We start from the raw sequence: 15,042 nt of genomic DNA, 5'->3' as shown, positions 1-15,042 counted from the left end.
TACTGTCTCCCCATAGTGCAGGAATGTTTCCTCTTCTCTTTGTCCTTTGGTTTACATAGGAATACAAGCGTTAAGGACATTCTATGAATTCCTAAACAATTTTCTCTTCGTACAACTCTCTAGACTTACGGAGGGTCGAGGCACTAGTATTCCGAGCCCTTTGATATTGAGATTTTGTCTCATCAGGCCCCAGTAACCTAAATCTATCCCACATTTTCCTTTTCTTACGGAGAAGGATACGGACCTCCCTACTGAACCATGGTGGTGAGTTTTTCGGCCCCTTTGGTATAGTCCAAGGGATGTGGGGTGTGGTGATTTTTAAGTATGAATTTCGAAATGCCTCCCAGGCCGTTTCAATTGAGGACTCTGGGTCTATTGTCCAATCTATTAACGATGCTGAGTGCATGATGTCTGGTATGTTTGCTTTCCAGACGTTGGGTCTTGACTGGACTGACGCGTGCTCTTGACTGGCAGTTATATGGAAGTCGAAAGTTAAAACTGCGTGATCACTTTTACCTAGGGGGGGCATATGATGGAGGTTCGCAACATCATCCTCATAGTGAGTCAGTATAAGATCTAATAAGGATGATTCAGTGTCCGGATCGTACCTTGTCGCTTCTTTCACATGTTGCACTAGAGCACATGTGATAACCGCATCAACTAGTTCCTGCTCGAAAGAATTCTCCGACGATTTAGTTCGCAGATTTTCCCAGTCTACCATCGGTGCATTGAAGTCCCCTAGGATTAGACATCGACCACTTTAGGACCAAGTATTGAGACTGCTTAACAGGATCTCATTTGCCTCACAGCTTGGACTGCGATAGACCAAATCAATCAGCAGCTCTTGTCCCTTGCATTTCAAGCGGCAACTAACTAATTCACACGTCCCACTCTCACGGTATACACTGTCGATAATGGCAAATGGATAGCATTCCTAATGAATAGAGCTACCCCCCTCCTTCACGCTTTTGTATCCTGTCGGCCCTTACTAACGTAAAACCCTCGAAATCAAGTTCCATACTATCTATAGCCTGTGTCAGCCAGGTTTCTGTTACTGCGATTATGTCTGGCTTTGTAGAGTCAATCTGTACACCTGGTAGGTGAAATAAATCTTTTCCTCATACACCCAACTGTTGTTTCATATAAATCTATACTTAACTGCCTGGTATTTTCCTGAAGCCGTTTACTGATTAATATTTGTTCTATTCAGAAGCGTGACGTTTTAGAAGCTAAATGGTTAGTATTGATAGATTAACATGTCCATGCCTATTGAAACTGTTTTCTATTGATAATTGTTTGATTGCAATCTCGTATCACCGTGTGATAGACGGTTCATGAAATTACTCAGTTACGACGGCTCATATTATTCAATAAATCGTTTATCGTGATTAGATTGCTTCTAACTTCTCACAATCTTTGTAAGGATAGTGTCAGTTCACAGTATGGCACTCACTATTTGGCCTTTTTCGTCTATCTCTGGGTTCGTAGTAGATTTTGTTATACCGTCAAGTGCTTGTTTGAAGGCAGAATATGAGTTAATTTTCAAATAATATGTCTAGTTGTCTATGAATAACCTAAAGCACAATGCGGTATTCTGACTATCTCAAGAATAGATGTCATAAGGTGGGGTCCGAATCCGGCGAGGTTATTGTGGGCGAGATTATTTAATCAATGTAGATTTACAACGAAATATTCATGATGATGTTCTAGCTGATTATGCGTTGTATAACATTCTAATAAGTTTATGGCTGATATACTGCGTCGATGTTAAGGAGCTTAGCATAAGTGGCAGTCCTTGGGTTTCTGTTCCAGGGTTAAGAAGAAGGTTCATGGCTGTGTACTGAAGCGCAGTGTAGACGAACAACGAAAGATGGGCTACAAGTTGATAGAGTTTGAACCCTCAGCAATCGTCAACCACTTGAAAGGGAACAGGCAAATTTACGGCATGATATCTCCAAAATGAATTGTAGTTGTAGCTCTAAAAATCTAGCGCTTGTAGTCAACCTGCATAAGAGAGGCATTAGGCCTGTCTGAGCCATACACTGTTTGCAAGCTACATTCCAATAGCTTACATTTACTGACTTGTATTTGTCACGTGTACCTCATCCATACACAATCGCAAAAAAAGCTTCATGACATGAATTGCATTTAAAATGCTTATGCGTATTTTCAACATCGTTTGTTACTCAAAGCAGTAATGTCACAATTGAAAGACTTAGCCTTATCGCACCTCAGCTTCATTCAATTTTCGTTTAAGTATGTGGCAGTAAGTCTACTACGCACAACAATTATGTGTTGAGTCTGATATAACTTTTCCACCGAAAATTAGGGGAAGACTTGTTCAAGTACCGTTCTATTATTGGATAACGAGTCTTCTTATACATAAACATACACACGTGAAATGAACTTAAGATTATGTGTACTGTACGGTGAGTTGTTTCGTGAATAATATTAGCGGATATTGTACAATCTGTTACAAATGTTTCCGTATTAGTTTGAATTGATCCAAGATCCGCATTCTATAGTCCCTGTTTTCTTCCTTTGTCCGCGTAAATACAACCGAGGTTTTGCATCAACGGTTATCTACAGCAACCAGCTGAAAAATGTTGTAATTAATGACGTTCGAAAAACAGGACTATTTCACTAAACTTCTTCTTAGTTTTTTATGTTGAGTCGACCTGAACCACTTAATTTAATTAACACTTATACAGTTACCTTAGCTTATAATTACTGAATATTATTATAGTCACATTTTTGGGGTTCCCACCATCGCGTTCAAACGCCCCAACCATTACATATGCTTGAAAGCACATCGCTGAAACACTGACAACCTAACAAATTATAGATCTATAGGAAAAACTTGTGTTTGATTAGAACGGCAAGGACCTTTTCAAAATTCTGTCAGACATATTTAACAATCTACTCAGTAACAGTCCGACTTGTTATCATCAGTATAAAGATTTGCAATCGATCATCGTTTGGTTTCCTGAACCACGCACCATTTGTCAGATATTTTTTATCGTAAGGAGAGTTGTGGATCATTTTGAATGAGATCACACCGCAAAAAAACATGGTCTGGCAACAAGTAAACTTTCATATATAAAAAAGTTAGTACAATGGCAGTTATTTACCCATTAACTGCCGACCACTTTCTCTTCAAGTTTCTTTTACAGACATAATAACGGATATAAAAAGCATGCCAATAGCGAATTTCCGTCCTTTCATTGTTAAACTTACTTTCATGCACCACGTTTTACGTTCAAGCCACTCAATAATGTAATGTAGTTGATAGACAGACTGAAAGTATCGTTTTTACCAGTGCCCAAACCGAAAATTTGGATGATACACACGTCGTCGTCAAAAAAGCTAGAAAACAACAAGATTTTTGATGACATCGAGTTCACAACGGAAGAGGAATCGAACAAAAACGACCATTTTTCTATGTATTTATCGCCAGAACCGACACGGAATAACTGGGGTCTCAGGTATATCGGAAGGCGACGCACACAGATAAAATTCTTAACTACAGTAGCGATAACCCAAAAGCTCACAAAGCCAGCTTCATACAAACGTTGTTCGAGAGGCGAAGACACACTACAACACCAGCAGGAACAAAAGATGAAGATCATATATCAAAAAAGGCTACTCAATCACCTTCATCGAAATTACCAGCCAGACGAACCATCAGAAACAATGCTAAGTACAAAAACAGAATTGTAGTAGAGGCGAGATAAAATTACAGGACCTCGTTTCTGTCTAGATTCTGCGTTTTTATACGTCGTTCACTTATTATCGTCATGGTGCGAGTAGCGTAATTTTAAAAATGCTAAATGTTTGTGTTTCTCAAACTTACAATTCTACAGTTGTGATATAGAATCTAATGGCAATATACATGTACAATTTTTAAACGGCAGTTAGTTTGGAGAGGCTTTACTATCAATATCGTTTATTAGGCTTTTGTAGTGATTCATGTGAATTGGTTGCTCATGTATAATAAGTACATTAACAGGCCTAATCTTCAGCCGAAATTAATGTGAGTACCTTCATAAAAAATTCAGTATGACTGAACAAAGCACTGCATGCAAATATACGGGCCGTTTTAAATTCTAGGGAAATGCCGTAAGTCCTCCACTCCACTTGTAGTGTCAATGATTCGACATAACAATTAACGAAAGAGCCGTGTATTGGAAATATGTTTCACCAGCCATTATTTATACACAACTTCTAAGATAGTAAAAGACTAACTTATGGTGATAAAGTGATGCGTTTCGAACTCAGATTGTTGGTTGAATACCGTCTATTAGATAGAAATATACACATCAGTAACCTTTAAAGTACAACCTTCTATATAACCTAAATCACCATGAAATTTAGCTTATTTTTGCTGAAAATGATACCCCTTTCAAACTTACTCATTATTGGGATCTAAAACCAAACTGATAGCATTTACTAGAGTTTTAGTGCTTACTACAGAGCTAAACCACTGACAGTAGTACACTTAAAAACTCTCTAAAAATATACAGCATTGTACAACCCATTCGGAGCCTGACCTTAAATGTTTGCTGGTTGACGAAGTGACAAATTAGACCACAGAAAATTTATCTTACTTTAGCTATTATATCTGAGTTAATTAATCCTTGTTTTCTAAATATGATATTTCAGAGTAATAATATCATCCGAAGTTGCTTGTTAACTTGTTACTTATTGTATACTTCTGGTGCTTTTCACTCACGTATAACTATGAGCCTCTTCTATCTGCAAAGATAAATTCAATAGAGTATCCGAATTTCCATGAAGACTAAAAGCTCAACAAAGTCTTGTTATGCTTTTTGTTCTTTATCAATAAACAGTGCTACACATTACCAATATCAGAACAGAAGGAATTTTGAAGTGCCTGGTCTAAAGAATAGGCTATTGGTATACAAATTATATGAAACTGTTTCTAAGAAGAACTGCCAAAGACCATCATAAGTCTTACTTGGCAAAGCTTCACATCGTGTCATCTTTTGTTAGTTTTTTAAAATTTACCATGTATAAAAATCTAATTTCTACCATACTTCATAACTTTTGTCGTTTTCATTAGCTGACAGGGTATTACACTACATGGTATAGTAAGCAGTGATACATTCGAAGCTTTTGGATAAAAAACCATCCAGTCAGCCACGTGGGGTCGAAATTTATAATCTGGAAGAAACTTAATATATTAAACATAAGTAAAACAATCCAAGAATTTAAAGGAAACATAACGTGTTCCTTCAACATAAGTAAGTGGGAAAATATACCAATTGATAGGACTAGAGTAGATTGCTATCAATTTTTAAGACTCACTAATAAGAATCCTATTGTTTCTTCATATAAACCGATACCCTACGCTTTGTCTGAGAGTTAATAATCTTAAGCTATTGTTGAAACAAAGTAAACATCTACTGGTCGTTTGTAAAGCTTTCTGTTTCCAACAACTGATCCGACAGTACAACATGGTAAACAGACAAATCTATACACCATATAGAAGTCCATCAAAATTCAAACACTCACCAGATTATATACATACATTATCAGACTACAATACAACCTACGTGGGAAATTACAGTTTACATATAATCAAGCCATAAGTGACAAAGTATAAAACATAGGACGAATAATCAATTAGCAATATTTGAGATACAGCAATGCGTCGTAAGTGATAAAAGTCCAATAACCCAGTTATTTAATGTCTGTACACATTTTAAAAAATACATTGGGGAAACTTGTCTTTTGGAGCTAGTTTTCTCAAACTAACCCAACTTTATTTATTTTGACAAACGAAGTATGTTTGAACCTGGTGTTTTTATGGTAATTTTTGACTTTTCACAGAGACGTTTTGTTGTTTCTGAAGCAGCAACGTATGACTTTACTATGTACTATTATGGTAGCAAATATTGTTTATTCACCGCTTTAAATATGCAATTTTATCTACGTTTAAAACCATATATTTTATCTTGTTATACTTTCGATACAGTTTATTTGACCTATTTTCAAATACTTTATCCCCTCAATTTCTGACTGTCGAAGCTCAACATTACACTTTGCATGACCTTAAGTAAGGTAAGCTTCTCTTAATATAAAGACTACTTATTCACTTCAGTTTAATGTAACTAATAATAAATGATTGAAACAGAATTTCTGAAAAATTCCTAGGGATTATTTTTATCAAGCAAGTGATCGAATCAATGAAAATATTTCGTTATTCCCTAAAATTTGGTTATTCGTTTTAGAATGGCTTTCAAGGTCAGTTAGTAATCAGAAATATGTAGATTCATATTAATAGGGCAATGTTTTTGAAAGCAACATTATTAATAGTCTGTTTAAGGACATAATAGTTCTTGGATAAAGTGGTGGTCTTGAGGTTCTGTGGAGTGAAATGAAGTTACCCTATTATGTTGTGATTTTCCGTTATTTGCTGACAGATATGAACTACAAAACAGATGTTTGAAAACAAAGATAAAAACCAAACGTCAAGGGATTCATAGACTAGACAATTGAATGAAATGATTCCACTCGAAACAAAAATTAAAGCTGGAGTTAAGAGCCATGCTTAAGTGACAGTATTAAAAGTAAAAAAAGTTATGAAGAAAAAGAGGATGAGAAGTGTAAGATGGTATTAGTAAAAAATTAACGCACCGATTTCACCCGACCAAAATAATTTAACCTTTAAAATAGGAATGCTATTTGTTATACAGATCAACATCACATACATACGGCAGATTGTTTCTACTGTTTATTCTGGAAATTTCGGAAAAAATTTCATTTTGTATTTATTCGGTTCTTTTGATATATTTAATTACAAAAATAAACAGCTTACTTCTTCTAGGGCTTGGAAAACCTGTTAACATGGCCATAAAAGGCGTGGATGATTATATTTTCAAACCTGACTCCAAAATTACATTTGTTTTTGAAAGTAAAGCTGATGGTTTATTATTAGGTGCATATTGACCTTGAATAAGTGAGGTTTCCTTATACGCTGAAACAAATAAACATGGCTCGCCGTAGATATTTAGTGTACCCTTTCAAACATTTCATAACTTTATTACTTTCTTACCCATGAGCTTTGTTCTGCGAAACCCTCCGAGTATTAGAGTGAGAGCAGTATTTTAACACGTTCAATTTTGATTATCATAATGGACAAATATCTACAATATTAGTACCTACTCCATGCCTCTTTTATGAATACGTTTCTTTATGTTTTTCAGCTGTGACGATGTATTTTACGACCTTATTTCCAAATGAATTTCACCGAACTACAACAATTTTTATGTAAGACTACTGCATAACACTTGAATTTGAAGATGGACAACGTTGGTTCACCTTGAAGCGTGCATTTGGCAATATCTTCGTATTCTATCTGGTTTTTAATTTTAATCTTCATGACACAAGAGTTCCTTAATTTATAGTCCTCACCATGTTACATCTTTAAAATTTATCTCTATTCATTATTAAGATGAATTCTCAAACTTATGATGATTGTAAGTAACTAAAAATGGTTTGAAAATGTGTTCATCTTTAATTATTACTTATGAACACATTAACTTAGCTTTTTTATTAAGAGACGTAAATGTTAGTATTGAAGACTACTTTCCGTTTATCTCCTAGTTTCTAGACAATCTCAGTCAGTCAGCTAGGACCAGGTACATATATGCATCAGTCCAAGTTGCCATACCTCATTAGCACAAGATGAACACTGGATTCATATAAGTAGCTAATTCAATGGTGGTAATGTATAAAAGAAAGATTGCATATAAGGATATAGTACAGGAAGAAAGAATTAGTTGGCAGAAAGAAAGATATGAAGCGATTTCAATCTCCTAGTTTATGGGAAGACAAAGAGTGTATACACTGACGCCATTGTGATCGATTCTGAGCCATGTCACCCAGAGTCTCTAACCATCGGTTACGATAGCCACGCGGACTAACAATGTTTCTTGAGTACATTTGTTTAATATAGAGATGAACAAATCAAACTACACAATCTGAGTTTGATTTATTCATCGCCACATAAACAAATGTAATCATGAAACATTGGTAGTCTTTTTGATAACACCACCACATTTTTACTTCATTCTTCAACTAGGTTTTTTAACACCTTATGGATATTTCCGTGTGTTAGCCATATTTATAGAAATTCAGCTACACTTAGAATTTTATCGTCTTTGAAATACAGTGTTTTAGTGTTTAGCACTTAGTAGTACCATAAATTTCTTTATTAACCCTTATTTTCTCAACTTTATAATTTCTAATCTAAGTGATATCAATTCCAGAAAACCAGTCATACAGAGTAAACCTTTTTTTAAATCACAAGTTATGAGATAGGTTGTTATGTTCATTGCGGTATATATTTATACACAGCTACTGTCTTTAAATTATTGTTCATTACCAGTTTGTCGTATCAAGGTTGCTTTAGTTAACGAGGACATTCAGTTAGAGATTTGACGTTCTATTAATTAAATTGCAACAGTTGATGTTTCAAATACTAACTTTGGAAATCCCTAATAAATTTACTAGGATAAATAAAATAATCTGTCCTATAAATAATTTGGGATCCTTTAGTTCAAATAACTACTATGAGTCTCGGGGTTAGTGAAAATGTGGTGAAGTTCCACCCTTATGCTGATCAGTTCTTCTGAATGCATACATGGTTACACGTTCGTTTTAGAAAATTTACTCTTTCTTACATCAACAATTACGAAAACAATTTCGCCGCTAATAAAATTGTTAGTCTTTCACCATTGTACACAATATGTATTATTCAGACGCATAATCAATATCCCAATATTATAGAAAAATTAGTTAATTTGTTACTTTTAACTTGTGAATCTCCACAATAATAACACACAAGTAACTACTTAAGGTAGTTATTGCTATCCAGAGTTTTTTTCAAATTTACACCTGTCCAGTGCTTCTTACTTTTCAAAAGCTGTTTGACTGAGATCAGCCGCTGACATCAGCTATGAGATACCTGAGATAGCCTGAGTTTGGGTATTAGGGTTCCATAAACTTACTGTTCAAGGCTCTGTCAAATAATAATCATACCGAATATTTATACTCAAACCAGACCCACTTTTACCTTATATCCTGATCAGATACTGTCGTCTGTATCTATCTAAAGCTTGAAATTCAATTTCACATTTCTCAATGAAAGGACGGAACTGCTGGCTTTCCTAACTTACCCAATTATCTCCTAACACATGGAAAACTTTATCATATTACAGTTACTTGTGCGACACAATTCTTTCTGCCACCTATTTTAAAAATAGTCTTTCTAAAATACTCACAAAGACAAATATTCGACTTTTCATTATAATTCTCTCGTTAAGTACGAAAGAAAATAAAACATTATTATTTGTCGAAAAAGTTTTAGTGTAACCTATTCTTTTTTGTCTTACCTAAAAACCAAGATTTTACTTTAGTATCAAAGTTGGATAGTTTTGAAAATTAGAGCTAAAAAAAGAAATAAAACCAGTCTTAAAAAATTTATCTTCACATTGATAAATTATATGGGTACTTCCTTACAATAAGTCTTAAGTGACAGCCATTCATAACTCTTCTAACTACAACAGTTGTTCGCTTGTATATTAACCAACAACGATTTTTTAAAGTTAAACGAAATTGTGAAAAATTTGTTAGAACTCGCGTGCTGCCCGGCGTTGGTGGTTGGATCCGGCGTCCACGTTCTACTATTTACATAACGTTTTTCTCCGTTTAATAGAAATACCTTTTCTCTAGCTTTTATTTGAAATAATACAAATGACGATATCCTCACTAATATTCTTTTCTGCGTTATAGATGCCAACTATTTTTATACAATGAAAAGTTATATTTAATCGAATTCTCCCAAACGTTTATTGACCATTGGAATGTCAACTAAATGACCTCAATAGTGTTCACAACGTATTCCTATGTATATCATTGATACAGATTTTGGTCGACCTCACTTCCTACGTTTAATGGAAATGAATGGAGGGACAGTAAAAGACGAAAGTCTATGCAGTCACCTCGCATCTAACAGTTCATTTGGAATAGAAAGCAACAACCGTAATGTGAAGTCACTGCTAAATATTGCTCAACTACATGAAGATAAACAGAACAAACTTCAAAGCGAAAGCTCAGCGAGTAATTTTTCATTAGGACGGAACAAACCACAAATTAATAAGCTTGGGAACCGATCAAGCAGATCAAGGACCAAAGGAAACATCAGTCCATCGACATATAATTGCTCAAAACTTGAAACTCAGATCAAATCCCCAAAAACTCGAAACCGGGCTGTAGCATATGGAGGTGTGGATCTTAGTCAATTTCCGGTAAATACAATACCTAAAAGCTGCGTAAACGAACCACCTAACCTTCCGATTTCATTACATGAGTCGATTAGTACTTCATGTGTAAAGCCGTCATCAAATAAAACAATAAAAACATGCCTCACTCCGGAAATGGCAATGAAGTTGTATTTTCATAAACTTAGCGCGTACGAACACCATGAAATATTGAACTATCCTTATGTATATTTTGTGGGACACAATGCGAAGAAAAGAAACGGAATTTTAGGTACAGGAAATAATTGTGGTTATGACGATGATCAGGGATCCTACATACATACTGCACACGATCATGTTGCCTATCGTTATGAGATTTTAAAAATACTCGGGAGAGGTAGTTTTGGACAGGTTGTTAAGGCTTACGATCATAAAGATGGTGTTTATGTTGCACTAAAAATGGTGAGAAATGAAAAGCGTTTTACAAATCAAGCGACTGAAGAAATCCGAATTCTTGAACAACTGAAAAAACAGGATGTAGACAATACGCGTAATGTCGTGCATATTTCCGAACACTTTACTTTTCGTGGTCATGTTTGTATAACATTTGAACTGCTAAGCATAAATCTATATGAACTTATCAAACGAAGTAAATTTCAAGGATTTCCTCTTCAGTTAGTAAGAAAATTCGCTCATTCAATTTTAGTATGTCTAGATATGCTGCACAGAAATAAAATCATTCACTGTGATTTAAAACCAGAAAACATCTTGCTTAAACAACAAGGTAGGAGTGGGATTAAGGTAATTGATTTCGGTTCAAGTTGTTATGAAAGTCAGCGTCTATACACTTATATACAATCAAGATTTTACAGAGCTCCGGAAGTGATTCTCGGGTGTAAGTATGGTCTACCGATTGATATGTGGAGTTTTGGATGTATATTAGCGGAGTTACTAACAGGTAAAACATGATTATTATGATCTTAATTTAATACTTGTACTCTTGTCGATATCAATACGATGTTTTTAAAGGTCTATTTGGTACATTAACCTGGGGACTTCAGTAAAAATGTTAACGGATGTTCAGTATTTTTTCATAGGCTTTCTTTGGGTGGGTAGAGCTCCTATAAAATTACTTTAAACGAATTCAAAGGCGGAACACCAATGACTGCGCAAGTAATTTCAACTCATTCAAACAAATTTTCCAGAAGTCAAGTTGAATGTTTATGACTGCTACAAGTACTGTCAAGGCAAGATACCAAAAGTAATAATAGTTGAAAACATTTTAGTGAGCTCGGGGTCGGAATAGAAAACATCAATACATATATGATGAACAGTTAGTGTGAACTTTCTAGTACGTCTAAAAGTACCCTAACCTTCAGTTGTATGATCACAAAAGTAGAAAATGGAGTACTCTAAAATGAACACGGCTTCCTGTGATATAACTGACTTTAACTCAATATAGTGACATAAAACTATGGCTTTGAATATATAAAATCTGAATGTTTTCACTACTAAAACGTTATTTGCTTGCTTTGTTATGTTTATTTATTTTTGTAAACTTGATAAAAAAAACTCCTTAAATTTGACTAAAGCAAGAACAATCAATGTAGCAGAAAAATATGAGTCCACTATATTTCGCAGTTTCTCGTCAGCTGCCCACCACCTAAATATAATAGTATTATTCTTTAAAAACCAGTGTATATACTTACATATCTTCCTAATCGACCATTTGTATTACGATATATATATTTTTCGAAAGGACATATGGAGTGGATTATACTTAAACTTCAATAGCTTTTGTCCACTAAACTACAAAACGTTTGGTTAGAACGCTCTTTAATCGTATCAGAAGATTATGTTGATGAAGAACTAACCGTAGTTGAACGTTGTTTATGTAATAATGTTACCCTCAGAAATTCATAAACAAGTATGGAAGATTAAAACAAAGGAAATAGAGTATGTCGTAGTTGAGAAGCTGGCATTCCTAAGACTTGGCTTCAATGGTGATGAAGTAGCTGTAAAGACTGGTTTCAGAATAAAGCCATAACAAAAAGGACTTATCCAGCTGCCAAGCTCATCACACTAATTGCTCATTAAGACAGTCGTGTGAGGACAAATTCCCACCTTATTATATTCACCAATTTACATGTATATGCCAAATATACATCGGAAGAACAGAAAGAGGGTTAGTGTCCGCATCGCTGAGCACATCCCATAGAAGCTTAGAATGAAAGGAATATGTTTCCAGCACTACGATCGCACACCATCAGATTAACAGTGGCCATGGTGTTGATGTGGCAAAATTTTTCAAGATGATTGAGAAACAAAGAAAGTCAGATTGATTACGGTTAACCGAAGCAATTACGATAAAAAGATTTAAACCAAATTTATATACTCAGAAAGATTCAGTTGTCAATCTTGCTGTGGTGAACTTCACAAATGTTTGTTATCCAATTCTTCCTTTTATGACACTAGTTATTAGTTCTCTTTCCTTATCTGACCTGTACTCAGTTAGTTAATTTCTCTAGAAGTTACATAACTATAACATTAATATATTATTCCTACATAATCGTCCCTATCTCCCTAGTTGTTTATTCTAGATGTTCTTATATTCAACCTAAAAATATCCACAATAATTAACATATGAAAATCTCTTATCATTGTTTCATAAATAATTCTGTGTTCATTAATATTCACTGATAAGAACTTTCCCGATGTTTTGACAAAGTATGTACATTGATTTTTAAAGGATAATACTATTATATTTAGGTGGTGGGCCGCTAGCTGACAAGAAGCCGCAAAATATAGTGGATTCATGTTGTTCTGCTACACTGATTGTTCTTGCACGAGTGAATTCTATAAATAAGAAAAAGTGTGTGAAGCTCCCTAAACGAATGTGAAAACTTTTTATTCTTTTCCCCATCATTAGGTGCTCCTATATTTCCAGGAGAAGATGAAGGAGACCAACTTGCTTGTATAATAGAATTGCTTGGGATGCCGCCCCAAAAGCTACTGGATCAATGCCGAAGAGTGAGAAATTTTTTCTCAACGACTTATGGATACCCAAGATACTGCATGGCTATGGATGCAAATGGCTGTGTCGTACTTCGCAGTAGTAATACCAAAAGGGGTAAAATTAGAGGTACTCCTGGAAGTCGGTCATTAGTCACGGCCCTTAAAGGTTGTGAAGATACAGTTTTCCTTGATTTTATTAAAAAGTGTTTACGATGGACACCAGAGGAGCGCATGACTCCACGAGAGGCTTTTAAACATGAATGGCTTCGCAGGAAACTGCCGAAACCCCCTGGATTCAAGAACATGTCTTCAAGTGTATCGAACCCCAACACAATGAACAGAGCCACCCATACTACACAATTACCACCTAATATTTCTACAACTATTAATACTGCATCCAACACAACCACGACAATTACAGATAACACATCTGTAAGTTTAAAACCCTTTGGGAAAGTTCAAAGTAGTGTTTCAAAGACCGAACGTGCTAGTAAGTTAAATGGTGAAGGGTGTGTACATCAAGTTGAAAATAGTTCTGTTCACGCAGCTGTTTATGATTCATGTGATTCTACGAAGGCTACAGCCCCATGCTCTATCACAAGTACGCCTTTAGCTACAAGTGAACCGAGATCTATTACATCAGTTAGTAAATCTGCAAGTCAAATGTACACTAACTCTGAAATTAACCCAGAAAATAAAATAACAATGACAGTTACGACGGAATCACTTCAAGATGTAGGTGAAAGAATACTCATAAGAAAGAACACGTTATGTACCGATAACATAAGACAATCTGAACATAAAGAACGATAGTGTAAAACTCACAACTAGGTGACATTAGGTATACACTACTGCAATTTTCGAATAATTTGATACGTCCTCCAAAATTGATGTCCAGAACTTTTTCTTTGAACGGATATTTGAGAATAAGATAAAAAATAATTCGCTCTACTCTTCTAACTTTATTTTGCGTAAATTTTACTTTGATTTTCTTTTCTATAGTTTGCTTCTACCTGGGTGTATTTTGACGATTATTTTTAACAGTAAGAGAGTTAGTTCAATAATCTCATTCACACTTATTTTTTCACACATTTGTTATTTTAATGATAAGTAATTGATGGCAATAGCAACAGTGATAATAATAATCATAATTATAGTCATGAATTATTATGTTGACTTATCTGTACAAATTTACTCAACTTTCATATGTACTACATACAAAATTGTTGAGATGTATCCCAGTGATATTTTAAAAATCTTATGCTGGTAGTAAAAACCAAACCAAACATTCAGCTTTTGTTAATATTTTAGTTTTTTTTATTTTCTGCAAAAACTGGATGATATAATAAGAGTGTTATTAATGAGAATAATCACTAATGTGAATTAAAGACAACTTCACGTAGCAAAACACCGATACAGTGAACTCCTAAAGGTAAATATAAATGTATTTGTTTAATGTGTAAAAAAACCGACTTGAGTTTAACACATGTATATGCAGCCCCGACAAAGTAAAAAGTTTTGGACGAGATGGTCAAACGTGACAATCGTGACGCGTTATTTTAACACTCAAGTACGTAGACTAAACAGAGCTGAAAATACCCAGGTGGTTTTTTTGACTTACCGACATAGGGTGCAGATTATGTCGACTACATCTTAAAATTACGATTGGGGAGAAGTTTATTTTCACCACAATGAAGATACGAAGACTGTGAAGTGTTTAAGAGTAGTGACGATAACTCAG

The 15,042-nt window shown here is 34.7% G+C and overlaps 1 protein-coding gene across 1 annotated transcript; it reads left to right on the top strand.

The window, feature by feature from the left end:
- Nucleotides 1–3,788: 3,788 nt before the first annotated feature.
- DYRK3_2 (Dual specificity tyrosine-phosphorylation-regulated kinase 3) lies at nt 3,789–14,982 on the top strand. Its single transcript, XM_012941442.3, has 6 exons — nt 3,789–3,913; nt 5,084–5,264; nt 5,999–6,084; nt 7,230–7,502; nt 9,820–11,244; nt 13,216–14,982. The coding sequence occupies exons 5-6, from the start codon at nt 9,933–9,935 to the stop codon at nt 14,112–14,114; spliced, it is 2,211 nt and encodes a 736-aa protein (XP_012796896.1). The 5' UTR covers nt 3,789–3,913; nt 5,084–5,264; nt 5,999–6,084; nt 7,230–7,502; nt 9,820–9,932; the 3' UTR covers nt 14,115–14,982.
- Nucleotides 14,983–15,042: the final 60 nt, after the last annotated feature.

The sequence above is a fragment of the Schistosoma haematobium genome, chromosome 1, assembly GCF_000699445.3.
Source record: "Schistosoma haematobium chromosome 1, whole genome shotgun sequence".
Taxonomy (NCBI): domain Eukaryota; kingdom Metazoa; phylum Platyhelminthes; class Trematoda; order Strigeidida; family Schistosomatidae; genus Schistosoma; species Schistosoma haematobium.
Note: the sequence above shows the minus strand (reverse complement) of the source record. Positions and strands in the feature narration are given on the sequence as shown.